The 24,609-nt window shown below is 37.8% G+C and overlaps 1 protein-coding gene across 1 annotated transcript in view; it reads left to right on the top strand.

The window, feature by feature from the left end:
- Window positions 1-819: 819 nt before the first annotated feature.
- The window catches only part of ZC3H11A (zinc finger CCCH-type containing 11A), a 31,847-nt gene continuing 8,057 nt past the window's right edge, over window positions 820-24,609 (top strand). Inside the window, exons 1-10 of the mRNA XM_058540292.1 lie at window positions 820-902; window positions 1,786-1,905; window positions 8,515-8,638; window positions 9,724-9,927; window positions 10,054-10,170; window positions 10,598-10,681; window positions 11,569-11,679; window positions 12,761-12,823; window positions 14,347-14,445; window positions 16,115-16,183. Of these exons, the coding sequence (XP_058396275.1) occupies window positions 849-902; window positions 1,786-1,905; window positions 8,515-8,638; window positions 9,724-9,927; window positions 10,054-10,170; window positions 10,598-10,681; window positions 11,569-11,679; window positions 12,761-12,823; window positions 14,347-14,445; window positions 16,115-16,183 (1,045 nt within the window). The 5' untranslated portion in view covers window positions 820-848. The remainder of the gene's footprint in view (window positions 903-1,785; window positions 1,906-8,514; window positions 8,639-9,723; window positions 9,928-10,053; window positions 10,171-10,597; window positions 10,682-11,568; window positions 11,680-12,760; window positions 12,824-14,346; window positions 14,446-16,114; window positions 16,184-24,609) is intronic.

The following is a 24,609-nucleotide window of genomic DNA, read 5'->3' as shown; positions in this document are numbered from 1 at the left end:
TGTTTCACCAGTTATTCTAGTAAGACAGTTTTTCCCACCTACTTATAATTATATACTTTTGAAATAACAACGCTTGTGAAAATATTGGAGCTTTTGTCAGATGAAAAAATCTAAAGTAGGGGCCGGCCCGGTGGCGCAAGCGGTTAAGTGCGCGCGCTCCGCTGCGGCGGCCCGGGGTTCGCTGGTTCGGATCCCGGGCGCGCACCGACGCACTGCTTGGTAAGCCATGCTGTGGCGGCGTCCCATATAAAGTGGAGGAAGATAGGCACAGATGTTAGCCCAGGGCCGTCTTCCTCAGCAAAAAAAAGAGGAGAATTGGCGGATGTTAGCTCAGGGCTGATCTCCTCACAAAAAAAAAAAAAAAAAAAATCTAAAGTAATCTGTGCTGTTAATAATCATTTGTTGAGTTAGCAATGCTTATTTAATTGTATGCTGAAACAATATAACAAGCACCACGGAGAATACAAAAAAAAGAAGGGAGTGGCTATCTTTATCAAAATTTTCGCATTGTAGATGAGTATGCACAATATTCACATAAGAATGAAATATGAATCAGTGTTCACAAGGCTCTGTATAGGCAAGTATGTATTCATATAATTAAAATTTGGTTTTAACAGTGTGATCTCATTAGTCAAGGTGATTTGGAGGAGAAAGTTGGAAGAATTTACCTGAAATACTTTAATTCATTGTCTCCTCGTTTTAGGATTACATTTTAAAGACGATTTCTGTGATTGAGTTGTCATTTGGAAGATTAAACCCATTTCAAGAGGACGTGGAGCTTGTCCTTGCCTTGAGGAAGCAGTGGCTTGTTTTCAAGAAGCCATTTCTGTTCTAAGGATCTACCCAGCATGTCTAATCAAGGAGAAGACTGCTATTTTTTTTTCTATTCTACATGTACCAAAGTAAGAATTGGCATCTCTAAATCAGTTCTTTCTGTGATTTCCCTAATAAAATTAGATAAAATTTTCACAAAATACTAAGTTGTTTTTATGTTTTGTTTTGCTCATGAATGGGTGGGTTGTATTGTACTTGTAGAAACTGTCATGGGTTGAATTTGACTTTTTTCTTCCAATTTCCTGCTGAGTACTAAAGCCATCTTATTTCTAAATATGCTTTTGTAGCTTTTTATTTTGTCAAAACTTCTTGTTTTTCTGCTTGATTCTCCTGCAGCTGCATTTAGATCTGTCTGCTGTTTTCTGTGACTTTATGACTAATTGTATAAGTGTATATTTTGTTAGAAAAACTTTTCTTAAGTCATCTTGGTACTATGTTTGAAATCAGTAGTTTGAGCAAAGCTCTGATCTCATATAGCAGTTTGCACAACAGTAGCATTTTGTTTCACATTATTACCATTGTATAAAGTATACAGTGAAGCCTGGAAGTATCCTTAAATCCTCATCTATTAATTTACTTTCTTATTTTCCATCAAAAGCTAGTTACACAAGTCGGGATATATGAAACTGTTTTAAAGATAAACTGTAAAACATATTTTTAAATAGTACCTAATACTCCCACTTTTCTTTTTCAGCCCCATCTCCCAGCTTGTGTCACTCATGTTGTCATATCAGATGAAGGGTGCTGTCAAGAAATAGGTTGTAGGAAATTATAAATTTGTTGACCTCAGATTGTTCTTGTCATCCCATCTCAGTTATTTTCTACCTTGCCTGTCTCTCCTTACCCTTTTGTGTTTGTCTAGATGCCAGGAAACTCTTAATAATCAGCATTTTTACCTGGGATCTACTTTGGTACCGTAGTTCTTTTCTGTACTGTTTTTTTTGTTTACAGGGTGACAGCTGTCAATTTCGTCACTGTGAAGCTGCACTAGGAAATGAAACTGTTTGCACATTATGGCAAGAAGGGCGCTGTTTTAGACAGGTGTGCAGGTTTCGGCATATGGAGATCGATGTAAGTTTTCAATTTGTATTACGATAAGTAGTCTGGTGTCATTATGGGCAAATAAAAAACGGGAAAAATGACATTTTATGTAACACGTGGGTTAAATTTTTCTTAATGACCTAGTGAAATTTCTGTGATTATTGTAATGCTCACTTAATATCTAGATGTTATGGGATATGAATTGATATCATTTTTCTGGAAGGCAGTTTGGTAATATATCTAAAGTGTAAAAATTATATATGTATATTTGGAGAGTATTTGTATTTCTGTGTTTATTTTAAAACAGTCTCAAACTTAGAGAAAAGTTGCAAATACAGTATAAAACTTATTTTTCTAAGCCATTTGGGAGTAAATTACTGACATTGTCTATCACCTTCAAATACTGTAGTGAGTATTTCCTGCAAACAAGAAGGACACTCTCCTGCATAACCATAATACAAATGTCAAAATTAGAAAATTAACATTGATATATTACTTTCGTTTAATCCTCAGATCTCATTCAAATTTTGCCATTGTACCAGTAATATCCTTTATTGCAGGAGGAGCGAATCCAGAATCAAGTGTTGCATGTAGTTGTCATGATTCTTCAGTCCCCTTCAATCTAAAACAGTTGCTCAGTCTTTCCTTGCCTTTTGTTGGCATTGACACTTTTGGTAGTTATAGGCCAGTTATTTTGTAGAATGTCCCTCAATTTGTGTTTGTCTGATATTTCCTCATTACTGAATTCAGGTTGTGTATCTTGGGCAGGACTATCACAGAGGTGATATTTTTCTCATTACATACCATTAGGTGGCATACAATTTTAATTATACCATTACTAGTGATGTTAACTTTGATCACTTCATTAAGGTAGTATCTACCAGATTCCTTCACTATAAAGTTATTCTTTTTGTGATTAATAAGTATTTTGTGGAAAGGTACTTTGAGACCTCTGATTATTTCATTTCTCATCAAACTTTTAATTTTTTTCCAGTTATTTGTATTTGTGTGAACTCATGGTTTCCTATTTTATTCAATGTGTTGTACCCCATTACTGTCATTATTTTTTATTATCTTCAAATTGACCCAGATTTGGCCAGCAAGAGCCCTCCAAGCTGGTTTTTTGTATCCTTTTGATGTTTCCGCCATTTTTTAAACACCTCTTAGCTTTCTGGCCAAGAAGATTTTCCAGGCTCATCCTGTACTTTTCCTCCTCCTCCCTTGGAATCAGCCATTTCTCCAAGGAGCCCTGGTTCCTTTTAGTGAAGAATGGTATGTAGAAATAAGATTTGGGCTGCTCCTGGAGTGTCACTGCTTCCAGGCCCACAGTGAACAGAACAAGGGAATATATAAATATGTATACATACACACATTTACATCATTATTTATTACTTTATGTACTGAAAATCATGAGTTCACATAGATGCCTCCAATTCACCAGCACTACAGAGTTTAGTCTGGGCTTCTCCTTTTCCATGCTTGTAACTCTCTTCTCCAAAAGTGAGAAACTCAGTTCCCATTGTCCTTAATATTATTTATTCGATTAGTCCCCTAATTGTGTAAACCAATATTGTATCACAGCCTCTTCCTTCCTCTCAGGCTGTGACATCACACATGAGGCTACCCTTCCATGGGGACATCGTTCTCACCTTGTTTCAATTCCAACACCCTGTGCCAGGCCTATCCCTTTGCTCCACTTTGAGGACTCCTTTCTTACGCTGCTTGGACTCCAACATCCAACTCTGGACTGCTCTTCCCCCCGATGGATGCCCTTTTCACATGCTTTGGTTCTGGTACTCTGTGTTGGGAAGCCCTCCCATGTGAGCTACTTTCTCTCACCCGGCTCATTCTTCAGCTCTGCACCAGGTCCCCACTTCTGCCTTCCTAACCCTGCATTAAGATCCCTTCTGCACAGAAGCCTTGCTCACCCTCCTCAGGCTTCAGCACTGCACTAGGCCACCCTCCTATGCAAATGCCCTGCTAAAACCCCTCATGGGTTCTGACACCTTATGCCGGTTCCACTTTGTCACGTGGACACCTTCCTCATCGCAGTCAGGCTCCAGTACCCTGCTCTCAGCCACATACCCTTTCCTCTCCCGCTGTGAATGCCTTCCTCTCTCAGCCTCACCTAATGACTTCAGACTGAATTGTTTGAGAGGGCGTGGGGAAAGAAGGAAGAGACTAAATATGCAATTTGTATGCCTGGGATCAGACAGCTACTCCAGTTTGGTTCCAGATTGGTAGTTTCTTAACTTCATTCTATGCTGCCTGTCTCCAAATAGCAGGGAATTCGCTAAGTCCATTCAGAGAAAGAAATACTCTGCAACTTTTGGAAATCCTGTTGTAACATTGCTGGCAGAGTGTAAATTGGCACAACCCCTAGGAAAGGTATGTCAGAGTCTCTGAGAACATCTACATTTAAGATTCTCTAGACGAACTCATGGGACTCAGCATATAGTTGTATTATTCATGGTTAAGATTTATTACACTGACATAGTAAGGATACACTGATCATAAGAGAATAAGATACCGGCAGAGTCTGGAGGCATCCATGTGTTGGTTTCTTTATGGTCTTTCCCTCCCACAAGGGGTCACGCAGAGTACACACTACCCCCAACGATGAAAATGCAGCAGCGTGGGTGGGATGTTTCTGCCCAGGGAAACCCATTAGAGATTCAGCATCCAAGGTTTTTATTGGGCTGGTCACATAGGCACTCTCTATTTAACACATACCAAAGCTCCAGACTCCTAGAAGAATGGCAGGTGTTCAGCATAAGCCATATTGCTTGCACAGTGTAGGTACAGTGATCAGTTGACTGACTAGGAACATTCTGAGAGCCAAGTTCCCACATGCCAGCCAAGGACCAACCTTGTAAGGAGGCTGTCTAAGAATAGCAGTCATAAAGCTGCTCTATTAACTCCTTTCTGCACAGGATTATTTGGTTGCATCTTTAAAAACTACTAAATGGTTATGCCTTTGTCTCATCTGTACTCCTATGTGCAGAATGAGATATATGCAGAATTACTAGTTATAGCATAATTTGTAATAGTAAAATATATGGAACAGCCTAACTTTCATTTAAAATAAATTTTACTACATTGATACAGTGGAGTGCTGGGCAACTGTTAACAAAATTTTAAAAGGGAGACTACTTATTAATTGATATGGAAAGATCAGGACATATTGTCCGTGAAAAAGCAAGGGGCAGAATAAGGTGTGTAAATATGCTAACATTTGTGTAAAAAAGAGGGAAAAGAATTTATATTTGTTCTTCACTAGCATATGCATTTTAAAAATCTCTGGAAGTATAAAGGAGAGACTTAAACAATGACTATAGGGCAGTGGGGACAGGAATGGGAAGGAGCCTTTCTACTGCATACTCCTTCTGTATGCAGTTGATTTTCATTATTTGTGGGTTCCACATTTGCAAATTCGCCTAAACTTACTCGCTGAAGTTTATTTATAACCCTCAAGTCAATACTTGCAGTGCTTTCATAGTCATTCACAGACACGTGCAGAGCACGGAAAAATTTGAGTCGCCTGATATACATACACACTCCCAGCTGAGATCTGAGATCAAACAAGGAGACACTGTGCCTTCTTCAGCTCTCATACTGTAAACAAATGTCCTTTTCAAGGTCCAAGTAATGCCATATTTTTTTGCAGTTTTGTGCTTTTTGTTGGTTATTTTGCTGTTTAAAATGGCCCCCAAGTGTAGTGCTGAAGGGCTATGTAATGTTCCTAAGCGCAAGAAAGCTCTTATGTGCCTTATGGAGAAAATACATGTGTTAGATAAGCTTCATTCAGGCGTGAGTTACAGTACTGTTGGCGTTTAGTCTAATGTTAATGAATCAACAATATTTATTAAATGAGCAGTGTTTAAACAAAAACACACAGAAAACAAGGTTATGTAGTGACCAGTTGATGAAAATATTGTGACCAAAAGCTTGCAGGAACCTAGCTCTTGATTTTCCTTAGGAGCAGTCTGGTTCAGCATTCACTAATTCAGTATTCATGGTGACTTTAGAGAACATAACTACTGCAAATAATGAGCATCAACTGTATATCTTTGGACCATGTGCTGTAATACCTATTAAAAGTTTAAAGAAATAATCATGTAGGAGAATGTTAAAGTGAAAGAATTCTATACCAAATAAGTGATTCTCTTTGAATAGTAGCATAACAGGCATTTATTTCCATTTTCCAAGTTGTCTTCATTGCTTGTTTATAACTTTTCATTTAAAAACAAAATCCAGTAAGTATTAAACAGATCAAATAAATGTCATGTGACTCCTGTATATAGAGGCTATTATTATAGAAGTTATCCAAGAATTTGAAATTTACTTCCAGGAAAGAAGTAAAAACTTAAGCAAAGACAGACCCAAGAGCAAGGAAGATAGGCGTTAGGTTGTGCCTTGAGGAAGGAGTAATCAAGGAGTTATTGCTATTCCTATCTTAAAAACAATGGTAGCTGTTATACCTATGTTTTGGGTATGATTAATAAATTCTATATAATTCTTTGGAAGGTAAAGATATTTTGCTGTACTTTTAAAAAATAGATAATCATGCATGTGGCAATAAACTCTGGACATAAAATTTTTAAATAGTTTTTACCAAATTGCCTTTCAGAGATGTTAAGCTAACCCGCATCTCTGTTATATGGGACTGCATGATTCTTCCACACCCCTACCAACACAGTGTATTATCAAATTATCAGTCTCTCAATATAGTAGATTTTGGTCTTTATCCTATTTGATACATTTAAGGATCTTTTTGTGATGGTCATTGTTTCTCTCCTCCATATTTTTAAATTTCTGAAGTAATGCGCTGTTCTTTCCTGAAATTTTAAACTTAGGCTACTTGTTATGATGAGAGATCCAACGTAATGCAGGTTATTAATCAGAGATTAGTTACTTTTTGGAAGTGCTTATCGGGTCTTTTTTTTTTCTTTATTGAACTATTTGTTAAAGTATATATAGAAATGTGCACAAATCATAATCTTACAACTTGAAGAATTTTCACAAAGTGAGTATACTTACTTGACCAGCACCCAGATCAAGAAATAGAGCATTTCCAACGCTCTGTCTTCCCCCTCATCCCTTCATTGTCACTAACCACACCCTGAAAGCTAATTACCATCCTGACTATTCTTTCATAGAGAAGTTTTGCCTGTTTTGATTTTTACATAAATGGAATCATACAGTATATGCTCTCTTGTATCTGGCTTCTTTTACTCTACATCTGTGGTATTAAGTGTAGCAATTGTTTATTCCTTCTCATTACTACGTAGCATTCTATTGTATGAGTACACAAGGATGTATTTATCCAGCCTAGTGTTGATGTACCTTTGGGTTTCCATTTTGGAGCTGTTACAAATAGTATTGCTTTGAACATTCTTTATACACATCTAATGTATATATTAGAACTAATGTGTATATTTGTTGGACATATATCTTATGATCCAGCAGTTTATTCTAGATGTGCAAGTATTCTTTTTTTTTTCTCATTCTCTTTCATAAGAGGTAGCTTGGGAAGGAAAAATACCATCCTCAGTGTGTCGCATGTGCCTTACTTTGAGAAGTCACGAATGGGCAAATTTTTCTCAAAGTCGAACTCTCAGCTTCAAATAGCTACAGTTTATCGGTCCTTTCTGTGTGTTAATAAATGCTTTATGTATATTATTTCATTTAATCCTCATAAGAAACCAATTAGATTGCTACTGTTATTCCCATTTTATAGCTGAGAAAAGTGAGACTCAGAGGCATTAAATTGTTTGTCCAACATCACATGGCCAATAAGTAGCATACTAGAGATTCAAACCCGGTTATCTTTGATTCCATAATTTTAACCAGTGTCTTATCCTGCTTCTTTAAATTAAGTGTAGACATTTAGGGGCTGCAGGATAAGGGCAAGGAGGAAAGAACAGCAGATAAACTACTTCTTTGCTCCCTTTATCTTTCCGTCATGCTAGAGTACGTCACTTTCAGCAGCTCTTCTTCCTCCTGCTCAGAATCATCACACATGCCTCAGATTTTTGAACCCTGTATGAACTTTGCCCAGAAAACAAATCACCACATTAATGCAGGTCACACTTCTTTTTTTTTGGTTAGGAAGATTGGCTCTAAGCTAGCATCTGTTGCCAGTCTTCCTCTTTTTTTTTTTTTGTGAGGAAGATCAGCCCTGAGCTAACATCCATGCCAATCCTCCTCTTTTTGCTGGGGAAGACTGGCCCTGAGCTAACATCCATGCCGATATTCCTCTTTATGTGGGACGCCGCCACAGCATGGCCTGACAAGTGGTGCGTCACTGCGCACCCGGGATCCGAACCTGGGCCGCCAGCAGGCGGAGCGCGCGCACTTAACTGCTACGCCATGGGGCCGGCCTGCCAATCTTCCTCTTTTTGCTTGAGAAGATTCGCCCTGAGCTAATATCTGTACCAGTCGTCTTCTGTTTTTTGTATGTGGGATGCTGCCACAGCATGGCTTGCTAAGCGGTGTGTAGGTAGGTCCACACCCAAGATCCAAACCCACAAACCCTGGGCCGCTGAAGCGGAGTGTGCGAACTTAACCATTGCGCTACCAGGCCAGCCCTACACTTTGTTTTTTTATTTGAAAACAATGTATTTTTCCCTCTTACAGAAAAAACGAAGTGAGATTCCTTGTTATTGGGAAAATCAGCCAATGGGATGTCAAAAACTAAACTGCGCTTTCCATCACAACAGAGGACGTTATGTTGATGGCCTTTTCCTACCTCCAAGCAAAAGTGAGATTCATTTTTAATTTTAAAAGAATATTATATATATAATGAACACATACTATGCACACTGTACAAAGTACTTTATATATATTGCCTTTTTTTAGTCTTGTGAGAGAGTGGTATTATTTCCACTTTACAGATGAGGGAACTGAACTTTATTAGGATTAAATGACTTTTACGTAGTCATAAACCAGTAAGTAGCAGAGTCATGATTAAAACTTTGTTGCCAAAAGCCATACTGCCTCGCAAATGTTTCTTGGCACACAGTTTAGATTATTATAGTTTACTTCATTCCCATTTTCTTATCAGAACCATAGAGGTTTTCAAAAGAAACTTGATTTTTCAGGCCAGGGGTTGGCAAATCTAGTCCTCTGTTTTGTAAAATAAAGTTTTATTGGAATGAAGCCATGCCATTCGTTTATATATTTTCTATGGCCAAATTTTATGCCACTGCTGCAAAGTTGAATAGTTGAGACAGAGATCTGTGAAGCCTAAAATATTTATTATCCAGCTCTTTATAGAAAAAGTTTGTTAACCCTGCTCTAGGCTGTAATTTAAAATAAAACTTACAGTACCAAAAGCTAGTATTTATTTCCTAAGTCCCTTTAAAAGTAATTTCCTAGTGAAATGATCAGCTACTTAAAAGCCACATGTGCCATGTGATAAAATTTGATGGCTACATATTTTCACCTCTAAAGGAAAAAAGTAGGCTCACTCCTTTCTGGTTTGGTTCAAAGTGTTACCTACTATTTCTTAAAAGCCATTTTTTGCTGAGCAGAAAGCCTAGAATTTCAATATTAAAATTAAATGTCTAGAATTTGCGAATAGTTACTATGCATCTAGCCCTCCCGTTTATTCTATGTTTTGAGTGCCCAGTTTGAGTGTGTTTACGTACAGTGAAGTTATTAGCTAAAAAGCCACATTTTCCCTCCCTGGGAGTTTAGAACCTAATTGGGAAAATGGAGAAATTAGGTAAAAAGACAAATGCTCGTAAGGAAAATGCACCAAACTTATCATAGGTAGTTGTGGATTTTTGGTGAATTGAGACTGTATCTTCTATTTTTAATTTATGACTAATTTTGTACGTCTAGCTCTGTTGCCCACTGTGCCTGAGTCACCAGAAGAGGAAGTGAAGGCTAGCCAGCTCACAGTTCAACAGAACAAATTGTCTGTCCAGTCTAATCCCTCCCCTCAGCTGCGAAGTGTTATGAAAGTAGAAAGTTCAGAAAATGTTCCTAGCCCCACACATCCACCAGTTGTAATCAATGCTGCAGATGATGATGAAGATGATGATGGTAAGTTGTAGCTTTTTCTTTAAGGCAAATAAATGATCTGGGTCACTTAGTGAATTAGACAGAGTGAGGATTAAAGCTCTAGTCCTCCTTGTAATTGTAAATTTGCCTTAAATGTTGATAATATAGATCAGTTTTCTGAGGAAGGTGATGAAGCCAAGACACCTACCCTGCAACCAACTCCTGAAGTTCATAATGGATTACGAGTGGCTTCTGCCCGGAAACCTGGCGTCAATTTAAAACAAGGTAAGAAGAGGCAATGTTGATGCTGGTTTTCGCTCATAAATCTTACAGCACTATTGAATGTGTCCAGACTATTTTAAATACTTTCGAAATTTAGTTCACGATCACCAGCACCTCCCTCTTCCCTAGCCCCTTTGTGCGCACGCGCGGGGCGCACACACTCTCCCCCTCCCCTCCCCCTCCCTCTCTCTCTCTCTCTCTCCCCCTCCCTCCCTCCCTCCCTTCCTCCCCCTCTCCCTCTCTCTCTCTCCCTCCCTCCCTCCCTCCCCCTCCCTCTCTCTCCCTCCCTCTCTCCCTCCCTTCCTCCCTCCCTCTCTCTCTAGCATGCTTTCTTTTATTCAGAAAACATTTGAGTGCCTGCTGGGCACAAATAAAATATGAAGGTGAAAAGGTGCTAGTTCCTCATGTGATTTCTATTTGCATTTCTCAGGTGAATGTTTGAATTTTGGAATAAAAACTCTGGAGGAAATTAAGTCAAAGAAAATGAAGGAAAAAAATAAGAAGCAAGGTGGTGGTAAGTCATTAGGAGTTTTGACAAGGATGAATGTTGCTAGAGGAGAATAATAAGGACACTTAGGATAATAAGGACACTTGGCAGTAGCCAAAATAAGCAAATAGATTTTTGACTTCTGTGGCTTGTTTGAAGTAAAACACGGACTTATTTAAATCATACTTTTTTAATTTATTGCAGCTGTTTCAGTCTCTTAACTTCAGAGGCAGGCACATACAATAATCTGAAAAAACTTGTTTATCTTGAAAAATATAACATTACAGAACAGCATATAACACAGCATATAAACTATATTAAAAGAGGGAAAACTTTATTTTGTAGTAGATGAATTCTTCCTCAAGAGGTGCTACGATTTTTTTCTGGAGATTGCCTCAGCCCGGTTGATATATATCTCCAACCCTCAACGTGATAGAGAGAGTATGAAAGGTAGTATTAGAGAGAATCACACTATTGGTTCTAAGTACCCTTTTGCTAAAGCTTGTTCTGTAGGAACCTTGGAGTTGTGTTTTGCAGATGACTGAATATAGATAAAAAGGTTGACTTGAAACACCTGATGGTGGTGTGTTTCTGAGTATTCTAACATTTTAGCATAATGTTAGCCTTATGGGTAAATAAAAGTAGATTGAGTGCTTAAGTCATTCAAAACAATTTTATATTTTATTTTCACATCATGCCTAAGGCAGATAAAAAATAGAGATTATCTCCACTTCCTCCACTTCCCCCACCACACCACATTTTGCTGTAGGCAAACAGGAACAGAAAGACTGATTGGCTTGTAGTTGTGCAGTTGTCTCTGTTGGACTTCCCTGGTCCCCAAAACAAAATTTCTTGATTTGTGATAGCTTTATTTTCCATGAATTATTTACTGTTCTTTGACTTGCTTTATTCAGAAGGTTCTTCAGGAGTTTCCAGTCTTTTACTCCAGCCTCAGCCCATTCCAGGTCCTGAAAAAGAGAATGTCCGGACTGTGGTGAGGACAGTAACTCTGTCCAACAAACAAGGTGAGGTATAGTTAGGTCTTAACAGTTGTCGGGCTACTGCTTTTAAATAACTGGGATAGCAAAATCCTTGGCAGTATTTTACCTTTGGTGGATTTGCTGGAAGACTTCAGTATGTCGATCAGATAGAAGGATGAAAAGACAAGTTAGTGCATTTGACTCTACCATTTAAAAGGTTGAAATTCTTATTCCAGCAGCTCTCACATTTATGTATATCTAATTTTTACATTTACTGTTTATTTGTATCTATTCAGCAAATTATTGACTGTCCATTGTGAGTAAAGAACTGTAAAAACCCTTTGAGTTATAGAAAATGTAAGAGTCTTTTCACTTAATAGTTTTAAATCTAGTAAGGAATATGACACTAGTAATTGTAGTATGCAGATACATTTAAATGTTTGTGCCATTCAAAGAATAAAGAATCAGGAAAGAGCGCACTTCCTGCTGGAGTGGTCTGGGAAGGTTAGCGGTGGAGTAGAGTGTGATTTCATTTAATGTATTGCAGTGCACAAGCAAAAGTAGAGCTTGGCTTTTATTAGCAATTGGTTAGAATACAACCTGTCTGTGTATACTTGGCTACTATTAATAATTAGGACTGTGCTGTTGCTTCCCTCTGGGCTGTGTGCTTGGCTATTTAAATTATTATTTAATAGGTTAATTTTTTTTTTTTTTGTGAGGAAGATCGGCCCTGAGCTAACATCTGCCAATCCTCCTCTTTTTGCTGAGGAAGACTGGCCCTGGGCTAACATCCATGCCCGTCTTCCTCCACTTTATATGGGACGCCGCCACAGCATGGCTTGCCAGACGGTGCATCGGTGTGCGCCCAGGATCCAAACCGGCGAACCTCCGGCCGCCGCAGCGGAGCGTGCGCACTTAACTGCTTGCGCCACGGGGCTGGCCCCTACTTTTTTTTTTTTTTTTTTTTTAATGTTAGTCTTCCTTAATACTGAGATCTGATTTTCAGGAAACTTTCTGGGTGGATGGATTCATTAATTATCTCAGAGCATACTTTGTACCCATTAGTAGTTACCTGAAAACAGAAAAATTGGCTAATGGTAGAGAAATTGTGTTTTTGCCATTTCAGGAGAAGAACCCTTGGTAAGATTGAATCTCGCTGATAGACTGGGGAAACGAAAATTTTCAGTAGGTGAGATAAGTTTTGTGCGTATCCTTTGTTTTCTGCTTATTTGTGTGTTAACATGATACCTCCTCCAAAACTATCAAAATATTGACAAACGCCCTGTCAATATTGATTTGTCAGTCCCCTATATTCTTGGCTGAAAGCACTTATAAAATTTCTTCTGGTTTTTCACATGTGCATTATACATTTTTATTAAAGTCATAGAAATTTATAGTGTTACAATTTAAGTAGATTATGGCCTACTTTTTAGAAGGTACTTGGTTTGAAAGTGTCTATTGACGAAATTTGAGTTTTTAGAGGGAAGATAGTGTCCAGTTATTTTAATTAGGTCCCTGAATTTATTAGTGCTATTTTATATTTAGGAAAGTATTTTACCATATTTCTGAATTGTCATGTACTTACCCTAGTATGTCTGTCTCAAAAGAATTATTTTGAAAATCTTCTCTGACTTCAGAGGTTGTGTACTTGCAAATACGAAATCTGTTTTTTGTTTTAACACCATTCTCACTGCCTGAGAAGTTTTAGGTAAAAAATTTAGAAAGCTTTTAAGCTATTTTAATATCAGCATACGTGTAAACTTTGTGATTTTTGGTTTCGTGTTTAAATCATAAATGAGAGGAGAGAGAAGATTATACTCTGTGTAGGGTCTTTCAGGTTTTTCATGGGACCCTGGAAAGATTATATCTTCAATCAAGCACTCTGAAAAACAGTTTTTAAAAACTTATGACATTTAAACTACTTGTCTTGAACAGATAAATGTAATAAACCAAGAGTCAAGAAGCTTGGTTCAGGTCTTGGCTCTGTCACTAATTGGTGACTTGGGTAAGATACAGAATCTTTCACAGCCTTAGATTTCTTATCTGGAATTGAAGAGAGGGGCTGTTTGGCCTTTGGAATCTTCACATCACAGGAAAATCTAAAATTTTATGATTCTTCTGCTGTTCTCCTATTCATCCCAGGTGCATTTAACCATGAATTTACCTAGAAGTCAACAATTGGCCAGTTAAGATTTTTTTGTACATGAAGATTTTTTTTTAATTTTATTAAGGTCATAATAGTTTATAACATTGTGAAATTCAGTTGTACATTATTATTTGTCAGTCACCATATAAATGTGCCCCTTCACCCCTTGTGCCTACCCGCCAACCCCCTTCCCCTCTGGTAACCACCGAACTGTTCTTTTTGTCCATGTGTTAGTTTATCTTGTACATGAAGATTTTTTTTCACATGTTCCTAATTCTGAATTTCAGCCTTAACCAGGGCTTATAATCCTCCACTTGTAGTTTTAGTCAGTTATTTGGTAAATGTTAATTTGTGCATTCTAATGTTTTGTCCCTTTCCTTACCTCTTCTTTCTGGGACATGTTTATTCCTTCTCTAACATTGAGTTCTAAGGAACCTAGTGAACAGACACACCATACAGATGCAGAAAACTTAAAGAATTATTCTATGTTGTGTGTTTTTGCTTGAATTTCTTGACCTTGCTGAAGATTGACTCGAACTCTTAAACTGAGTTTCTTCTGTTTGAAGGTGGTGACAGCGATCCTCCATTAAAGCGCAGCCTTGCACAGAGGCTAGGGAAGAAAGTGGAAGCTCCAGAAACTAACACTGACAAGACATCAAAGAAAGGTAGCTTTGTTCTGATATACTCTGTGTGCGTGTGTATGAGTAATCCTGAAATTGTCTCTTGTAATGTTAAAAAGTATGGTTTGTCATTCTTTTTCTTCAGGTAAATTAGATTATCACCTTCTGGTGTCTGCTTTAGTATTCATTCAACTCACATTTGAGTGCCTGTTCCGCTAGATTCTAGGTAGACACCATGGATAAAAGAAACACATCACAGTTCCTCAGCGGCTTATAGTATGATGGCAAATAGGAATACTTATATATATTTTGATAAATTCTGTGATAGAGAAAGTACACAGTGTTATGGGAGCACATAGGAAGGACACCTAATTTTTTTTTTCTTTTATTGTTTTTTTTTTCAGTTTTTTTTTGTTGAGGTAACATTGATTTATAACATATAAATTTCAAGTGTACATCATCATATTTCAATTTCTGTGTAGACTACCTCATGTTGAACACCCATAGACTAATTACCATCAAAGGGCACCTAATCTTACCATCTGTCAGGGAAAGGTTCCCAGAGGAAATGATGTTGAAGCTTAGACCTGAAACATGATTTAGGTATTAGCCAGGTGAAGTTGAAGGGCTAGAGGCTGTGTTTTAGGCAGAAAGAATAATACATGCAAAGGTGCAAGCTAAGAAAGCATGATGTGCTCAAGGGACTGAATATGGCTGAAAAGTAGAATTGGAGTGAAGAGCCTGGTGACTGGAGAAGAAAAGGGACTGGATGGTATGGAGCCTTTTAAGCCATGTCAGAGAGTTTCGCCTTATCCGAGGATAGTAGCAAACCATGGAAAGGTTTATAAATAAGGATCAAAGGCTCAGGTTTGCATTTTAGAACCATCATCCTGCCTAAAATATGGCAAAAGGTTAGAAGGGGACAAGAGTACTGTCCGGGATATGAGTTAGCAGGCTGTTAAAATAATCTACACGAGAGGAGTTAGTGGCATAGATTTAGTATTCTAGAGGTTGATACGGAGAATGTGGAGTAAATTGAGAGATATGTGGGAGTTAGAATGGTTTGATAGTTGAAGTTCTATTTATAGAAAGAAGTCAAGGGTTGGATTTTTTTTCCTTGTATCACTTGCAGTGAAATGTTGGTGTTAATTAGCAAAAATAGGTGTTTTTTCCTTCTCATTGTGTTTAGTTTTAACTTCTCTTGAAGATAAGAAACTTTTTCCCAATTTTCCTGTAGTCCAAGAGGCTTTGATGAGTAGACGTTCTTTTTTGGGGGGCTTTCTTGCATTCTCAGAGCAAATAGAAATTACTCTTTTTCTTTGCAGCCAAATTCGCTTACTCCTTGCCTATCATATGGAAGACTCTCATAACTAAAGAGCATGTTTCAAATAGATGTAGGGGAAAAAGACTTTTTGATGCCAATAAGGTTTTAGAAGATTGTACAGTAACAAAATTATTTTCCTAAATTCAGTAGTTTTTGCTTTTCAGATCTAAAGAAAGATTTTTTTTAAGCTTTCCAGAGTGCTCTAGGGAATTCATGATTCGCCTAGAGGTGTACTGTGGAGAAGGAAAGTTTAAGACCTGAAGAGATTTTTTAAAAAAGCATTTGCATTAGAAGACAAGTATAAGCCTAATTTGTGACCTGTGAAAAAGATATTTGACCTATAAAGGGTCTCTGTTCAACTTTTGGTTTTTTAAAATCTTGTTTTTATAGTTCAAGTTTCGAAGTCTCTGAAGGAGCGATTGGGCACGTCAGCTGGTTCAAACAATGAGGAGGCAGCAGGTAGGTAGACTCTAAGACCAGCTTCTCATATTTTTTTTCTTGCTGCAAGAATTTTTCTTGCTGCAAGAATCTTTACTTTTTTTCTGATTTAACTATTGAGTTAGATTAGGGCTTGTGGGGGGGTTTTTTGTGAGTTTTTTTGTTTTTTAAGGAATTGCTTACTTGCTGGTATGTATTCTCTTTTTTGAAGCTGAAGATGGCAAAATGATTGTTCATCATAGCATTAATAGTAGGAAGTTGGAAACAACCTAAATATCCAACAAAAAGAAGTTAAATTAAGGTAGTTATGTACTAAAATAATCGCTGTCATGGAAAGTCATATTCTGAACAATAATGATGTGGAAAACTTCTTGCATTTATTGAATGAAGAAAAGTTACAAAAGAACACATCACTTTTGACTTAGGGCACATAAGAATCTTTTTTTTTTTCTGGATGAAGTTTATTTTATTATAGAAAGTTATTCTCAGGAACAGCATCCATATGAATGAGATGATTCTAGTTTTGTAAAGATAAAAATATATGCCTAGAAAATGCAAAAAAATACACAAAATATTAACGTTGGTTTTATCTGGGTATTGAGGTTTTAAGTAGTTTTAATTTTCTTCTTTGTATTCTTCCTGTACTTTAATTTTTAAACTTCTTTTTTATTGATGTTTTAATAGTTTATAATATTGTGAAATTTTGGGTTGTACATTTTTGTTTGTCCATCACCATATATATGACTCCTCTCACCCCTTGTGCCTACCACCCACGCCCATTGCCCCTGGTAACCACAATACAGTTTTCTCTGTCCATGTGTTGGTTTATATTCCACATATGAGTGAGATCATACAGTGTTTGTCTTTCTCTTTCTGCCTTATTTCACTTAACATAATACCCTCCAGGCCCATCCATGTTGTTGCAAATGGGACAATTTTGTCTTTTTTTTATGGCTGAGTAGTATTCCATTGTATATATATACACCACATCTTCTTGATCCAGTCATCAGTCGAGGGACACTTAGGTTGATTCCACTTCTTGGCTATAGTGAATAATGCTGCAGCGAACACAGGGGTGCATAAGCCTCTTTGGATTGTTGATTTCAGCTTCGTTGGATAGATTCCCAGCAGTGGGATAGCTGGATCATAGGGCATTTCTATTTTTAATTCTTTGTGGAATCTCCATACCGTTTTCCATAGAGGCTGTACCAGTTTGCATTCCCACCAGCTGTGTATGAGGGTTCCTGTTTCTCCACATCCTCTCCAACATTTGTTGTTTTTTGTCTTGGTGATTATAGCCATTCTAACGGGCATGAGGTGATATCTTAGTGTTGTTTTGATTTGCATTTCCCTGATGATTAGTGATGTTGAACATCTTTTCATGTGCCTATTGGCCATCTGTATATTTTCTTTGGAAAAGTGTCTGTTCATTTCCTCTGCCCATTTTTTTTTTTTTTTTTTGAGGAGATCAGCCCTGTGCTAACATCTGCCAATCCTCCTCTTTTTTTGCTGAGGAAGACTGGCCCTGGGCTAACATCCATGCCCATCTTCCTCCACTCTATATGGGACACCGCCACAGCATGGCTTGACAAGCAGTGCATCGGTGCGCACCCGGGATCCAAACCTGCGAACCCCAGGCCGTTGCAGCGGAGGGTGTGCTCTTAACCACTTGCACCACCGGGCAGGCCCTCCTCTGCCCACTTTTTGATCGGGTTGTTTGTTTTTTTGTTGTTCGGTTGTGTGAGTTCTTTATATATTATGGAGATTAACCCCTTGTCAGATATATGTTTTGCAGATATTTTCTCCCAGCTGGTGGGTTGTCTTTTCATCTTGATTCTGGTTTCATTTGTCTTGTAGAAGCTCATAAAGTCCCACTTGCTTATTTTTTCTTTAGTTTCCCTAGTCTCGGTAGGCATGTCATCTGAAAAGATTCCTTTATGACCAATGTCAAGTAGTGTGTTGCCTATATTTTCCTCTGTGAGTTGTGTAGTTTAAGGTCTCACCTTCAGGTCTTTCATCCATTTTGAGTTAATTTTTGTGAATGGCAATAGCAGATGGTCCACTTTCATTGTTTTGCATGTGGCTGTCCAGTTTTCCCAACACCATTTATTGAAGAGACTTTCCTTTCTCCATGGTATGTTCTTAGCTCCTTTGTTGAAAATAGCTGTCCATGTATGTGTGGTTTTATTTCTGGGCTTTCAATTCTGTTCCATTGATCTGTATGTTTGTTTTTGTACCAGTACCATGCTATTTTGATTACTCTTGCTTTGTAGTATGTTTTGAAGTCAGGGATTGTGTTGCCTCCAGCTTTGTTCTTTTTTCTTAGAATTGCTTTAGCTATTCGGGGTCTGTTGTTGCCCCATATGAATTTTAGTATTCTTGTTCTGTTTCCGTGAAGAATGTCATTGGGATCCTGATTTGGATTGCATTGAACCTGTAGATTGCTTTAGGTAATATAGACATTTTAACTATGTTTATTCTTCCAATCCATGTGCATGGGATGTCTTTCCATTTCTTCATGTCATCATCGATTTCTTTCAATAATGTCTTGTAGTTTTCATTGTATAGGTCTTTCACCTCCTTGGTAAGATATATTCCTAGGTATTTTATTCTTTTTGATGCAGTTGTGAATGGTATTATCTTTTTGAGCTCTCTTTCTGTTAGTTCGTTATTAACATACAGAAATGCAACTGATTTTTGTAGATTGAATTTGTACCCTGCGACTTTACTGTAGTTGTTGATTATTTCTAACAGTTTTCCAATGGATTCTTTAGGGTTTTCTATATATAAAATCATGTCATCTGCAGATAGTGAGAGTTTCACTTCTTCGTTGCCTATTTGGATTCCTTTTATTCCTTTTTCTTGCCTAAGTGCTCTGGCCAAAACCTCCAGTTCTGTGTTGAGTAAGAGTGGTGAGAGTGGGCAGCCCTGCCTCGTTCCTGTTCTCAGAAGAATGGCTTTCAGTCTTTCTCCGTTGAGTATGATGTTGGCTGTGGGTTTGTCATAAATAGCCTTTATTATGTTGAGGTACTTTCCTTCTATACCCATTTTGTTGAGAGTTTTTATCATAAATGGATGTTGTATCTTGTCAAATGCCTTCTCTGCGTCTATTGAGATGACCATGTGGTTTTTATTCTTTGTTTTGTTGATATGGTGTATCACGTTGATTGATTTGCGGATGTTGAACCATCCCTGCATCCCTGGTATAAATCCCACTTGATCATGCTGTATGATCTTTTTAATGTATTGCTGTATTTGGTTTGCCAATATTTTGTTGAGGATTTTTGCATCTATGTTCATCAGTGATATTGGTCTGTAGTTTTCCTTCTTTGTATTGTCTTTGTCTGGCTTTGGTATCAGGGTGATGTTGGCCTCGTAGAATGTGTTGGGAAGTGTTCCATCTTCCTCTGTTCTTTGGAATAGTTTGAGAAGGATGGGTATTAAATCTTCTTTGAATGTTTGGTAAAATTCACCAGAGAAGCCATCTGGTCCTGGACTTTTATTTTTTGGGAGGTTTTTGATTACTATTTCAATCTCTTTACTTGTGATTGGTCTATTCAGATTCTCCATTTATTCTTTTTTTTTTTTTTTAATAATTTTATTTATTTATTTATTTTTCCGCCAAAGCCCCAGTAGATAGTTGTATGTCATTGCTGCACATCCTTCTGGTTGCTGTATGTGGGACGCGGCCTCAGCATGGCCGGAGAAGCGGTGCGTCGGTGTGCACCCGGAATCCGAACCTGGGCCGCCAGCAGCGGAGCGCGCGCACTTAAACGCTAAGCCAGGGGGCTGGCCCTCTCCATTTATTCTTGATTCAGTTTTGGGAGGATGTATGAGTCTAAGAATTTATGCATTTCTTCTAGATTGTTCAATTTGTTGGCATATAATTTCTCATAGTATTCTCTTATAATCCTTTGTATTTCTGTGGTATCCATTGTAATTTTTCCTCTTTCATTTCTAATTTTATTTACTTGATCCTTTTCTCTTTTTTTCTTAGTAAGTCTGGCTAAGGGTTTGTCAATTTTATTTTCTCAAAGAACCAACTCTTTGTTTCATTAATCCTTTCTACTGTTTTTTTGGTCTCAATTTCATTTATTTCTGCTCTGATTTTTATTATTTCTCTCCTTCTGCTGACTTTGGGCTTTGTTTGTTCTTCTTTTTCTAGTTCTGTTAGGTGTAATTTAAGGTTGCTTATTTGGCCTTTTTCTTGTTTGTTAAGGTGGGCTTGTATTGCTATGAGTTTCCCTCTCAGGACCGCTTTTGTTGCATCCCATGTGGTTTGTTATGGCATATTTTCATTTTCGTTTGTTTCCATATATTTTTTGATTTCTCCTTTAATTTCATTGATGATCCATTGGTTGTTCAGTAGCATGTTGTTTAATCTCCACATTTTTGTCACTTTCCCAGTTTTTTTTTTTTGTGGTTGATTTCCAGTTTCATAGCATTATGGTCTGAAAAGATGCTTGTTATGATTTCAATCTTCTTAAATTTATTGAGGCTTGCTTTGTTTCCCAGCATATGGTCTATCCTTGAGAATGTTCCATGTGCGCTTGAGAAGAATGTGTAGTCAATGGAGAAGAATGTGTAGTCAGCTGTTTTTGGATGGAGTGCTCTGTATATGTCTACTAGGTCCATCTCATCCAGTTTTTCATTTAAGTCCACTGTTTCTTTTCTTTTTTTTTTTTTTTTAAGTCCACTGTTTCTTTATTGACTTTTTGTCTGGATGATCTATCCATTGATGTAAGTGGGGTATTAAGATCCCCTACTATTATTGTGTTGTTGTTAATGTCTCCTTTTAGGTTTGTTATTAGTTGCTTTATGTACTTTGGTGCTCCTGTGTTGGGTGCATATATGTTTATAATTGGTATGTCTTCTTCGTGGAGTGTCCCTTTTATCATTATATATTTCCCTTCTTTGTCTCTCTTAACCTGTTTTATCTTGAAGTCTACTTTGTCTGATATGAGTATGGCAACACCTGCTTTCTTTTGTTTGCCATTAGCTTGGAGTATTGTCTTCCATCCTTTCATTCTGAGCCTGTGTGTGTCTTGAGAGCTGAGATGTGTTTCCTGCAGGCAGCATATTGTTGGGTCTTGCTTTTTAATCCATCCTGCCACTCTGTATCTTTTGATTGGAGAATTTGATCCATTTACATTTAGGGTAATTATTGATATATGAGGGCTTAATGTTGCTGTTTTGTCATTTATTTTCCGGTTCTTTTGCATTTCCTTTGTTTCTTGTCCCGTTTGTTTTGGACTGCCAATTCAGTTTGGTGGTTCTGTCTTATGACTCTTCTGGTTTTCTCTTTGTTTATCATATGTGATTTTGTTTTGATTATTTGTTTAGTGGTTACCTTGAGGTTTGTACAAAAAATCTTGTGTATGAGATAGTCCATTAATCGATGGCCTCTTATTTCCTTATACTAAGTCAATTCAATCTCTTTCCTCTTCCCCTTGTAAGTCGTTCTTGTTATACCTTATTCTATCTTGTGTTGTGGGTGTGTGTTTACAGTGATGAGGTTATATTTATTTTTGGTGAATTCCTTCCTTTGATCTTTGATTTTGATATTTATGTTGTTGCTAACCTATTCCAGTAAAGATCTGCCATTTTTCTGATTTTGTCTACCTATTTTTCTCCTTGTTCCAAGCTTTGTATTTCCTTTCTCTTCTTTTTTTCAGGCCTGAGTGTCTTCTTGAGTATTTCTTGTAGTGGGGGTCTCGTGGCCATAAACTCTCTTAGCTTTTGTTTATCTGGAAAAGTTGCTATTTCTCATCATATTTGAAGGATATTTTTGCTGGATAAGAGTATTCTTGGCTGAAAGTTTTTGTTTCAGTATTTTGAATATATCATTCCAGTCTCTCCTAGCCTGTCAAGTTTCTGTTGAGAAATCCGCTGAGAGCCTGATGGGAGTTCCTTTGTACATTATTTTTTGTTTTTGTCTAGCTGCCCTTAATATTGTTTCTTTGTCATTGACTTTAGCTAGCCTTACCACTGTATGTCGTGGAGTGGTTCTGTGCCTGTTGACGTATTTAGGCGACCTATTGGCTTCACTTACTGGTACTTCCTGCCCCTTCCCCAGATTTGGGAAGTTCTCAGCTATTATTTTCTTGAATATGCTCTCTGTTCCTCTTTCCCTCTCTTCTCCCTCAGGAATGCCTATAATTCTTATGTTACATTTCCTAATAGAGTCAGATATTTCTTGGAGACTTTCTTCATTTCTTTTTAGTCTTAGTTCTCTCTCTTCCATCTGGAGCATATCTGTATTCCTATCCTCTATAATGCTAATTCTTTCCTCCATATTGTCAGCTCTGTTCTTTAAAGATTCCAGATTCTCCTTTATCTCCTCCATTGTGTTCTTCATCTCCATCAGTACTGATTGGTTTTTCTTTATGATTTCAATCTCTTTTGTGAAGAAACTCCTAATCTCATTGAATTGTTTGTCTGTGTTATCTTGTATTTTGTTGAGTTTTTTTATGATAGCTATTTTGAAATCTCTGTCGTTTAGGTTATGGATTTCTGTCTGCAGGGTTGGTTTCTTGTCATTTTCCTTCTGGTGTGGTGATTTCATGTACCTTTGCATTGTGGTTCCTATATGTGCTTTGTTTTTCCTCATCCTGGAAATATCTGGTTGCGATTTCCACCTGCTGTCACTGTGTGGGGGTTAAGGGCTGTGTAATCTGAGCCCCCTGCGCTCTGCCCCGGCTGCTTGCTGCGATCGGCCGGCCACTTGGTCTGGGCTGGTCAGCTGAGTTGCAGTGTCCGGCATGCGGAGAGGACTCTCTCTTTTGCCTGCTGGGTCCCTGGTGTGGGGGGCTTCTTGCTCGCTCCTCGTTATCCACTCTGCTGGGATGCTCAGGTGTTGATGTAGCAGTTCTGAGTCCTCTGTGTGGGAGTTTCCCACTGGCCAGAGAGCCCCAAGAGCTGCGGTTTCCCTGCAGAGGGCCGCCACTCCCCCATCTCTGGGAGCCCAGCAGACCGGGATCGCTGATCTGATGGGGAGGGAGAGGAGTTCTCCTTAGCTCTCCTCACCTCCTCCAGGTGCCCCAGCACAGTCCACTCTCAGATGTGTGGCAGTATGGATCTTTCTGATCTTCCTTTTCACTGTCTAGGAGTCCGTTGTTGGTCTGTGACTGTTCCTTTTGTTGTATCTTATCGGGGGAAGAGTTTATGGGAAAGCTCACTCCGCCATGACACTCATGTCACTCCCAATTTTTAAACTTTTTAAATTGCGAAATATAACCCCATAAGTGTATATATACGTATATATACGTATATATATATATTAGAATTTAAAGACTAATAAAATGAATATCCATGTACTCAGCCACTCAGCTTTTTTACACATTGCTGGGTTCATGTATAATGATGCTTTTTAATTTGTATATCTATATTCATGAATGGTGTTAATCTTGTGCTTTTCCTTTTTCAGCCTATCCTTATCTAATTTAGATATTAAGATTTTACCAGCATCATAAAAAGGGAATCTGATGTCAAACATTCTTATTCTTTTGTAAACAACCTGGATTTATTCTTTAGAAACTTTCTGGATTTTCTCTTACCCCTCTCTAGTATGCCCTGACTTACTATGGTAGATCTAAACATAGATCTTTTTGTTCATTCTGCTCGTAGTCAGTGGTTCCTTTGAATCTAAGAACTTAACCTTTTGTAGTTCTAGAAAACATTCCTCTAATTTCTTTGAGTATATCTTCCCCACCCTTCTTTTTGTTTTCTCTTTGTGGAATTCTTATTACACAGGTGTTGGACTTTTTGAACATATTCTCCACATGTCTTTTTAACCTTGCCTTCATACTTTCCATCCCTTTGTTTTTTTGCCTTACCTGCTAAGATCTTTGCTTGGCTTTATTTTCTAGATTAGGAATTGACAAACTTTTTCTGTTAAAAGGTCAGATAGTAAATATTTTAGGCTTTGCAGTCCCCAGTGTCTGTCGCAGCTACTGAACTTTGCCATAGTAGTGTGAGAGTAGCCCTTTGCAATATGTAAATGAGTGAGCGTGGCTGTGTTCCAGTAAAGCTTTATTTATAAAATTTAGAGGGTGGCAGATTTGGCCCATGGACTGTAGTTTGCTGACCTTGTTTTAGATGGCTGATTTACTACCAGCCTTGTCTTTTTTTTATTATTTAGTCCTTCAGTTGGATTTATTTGGGCACTCGTATTTTTATTTTCCAAGTATTTTTTTTCGTTCTCTGATTTTTCATTTGTCACAGCCTGATTTCAGGCTGCTGTGAGGTTTCTACTTTGAATCTTTTTTGAAAAAATGTGTGTGTATATTATGTTGTCTTCTCATCACTTCTCTTTGTTTATTTTGGGTCATTTTTAATGTTGTTGCTTTTCCATAGTTGTAAGAACCTGGCCTAGGTTTCCTCTGTGAGTCTGAAGGTCTTTTTCCCAAGTGGTCCTTTCTCCTGGCCAGGAGAACTGACTTAAAATG

Source organism: Diceros bicornis, chromosome 4, assembly GCF_020826845.1.
Source record: "Diceros bicornis minor isolate mBicDic1 chromosome 4, mDicBic1.mat.cur, whole genome shotgun sequence".
NCBI lineage: Eukaryota > Metazoa > Chordata > Mammalia > Perissodactyla > Rhinocerotidae > Diceros > Diceros bicornis.
The sequence above is the reverse complement of the archived record's forward strand: the minus strand, read 5'-3'. Positions and strand labels throughout refer to the sequence as shown.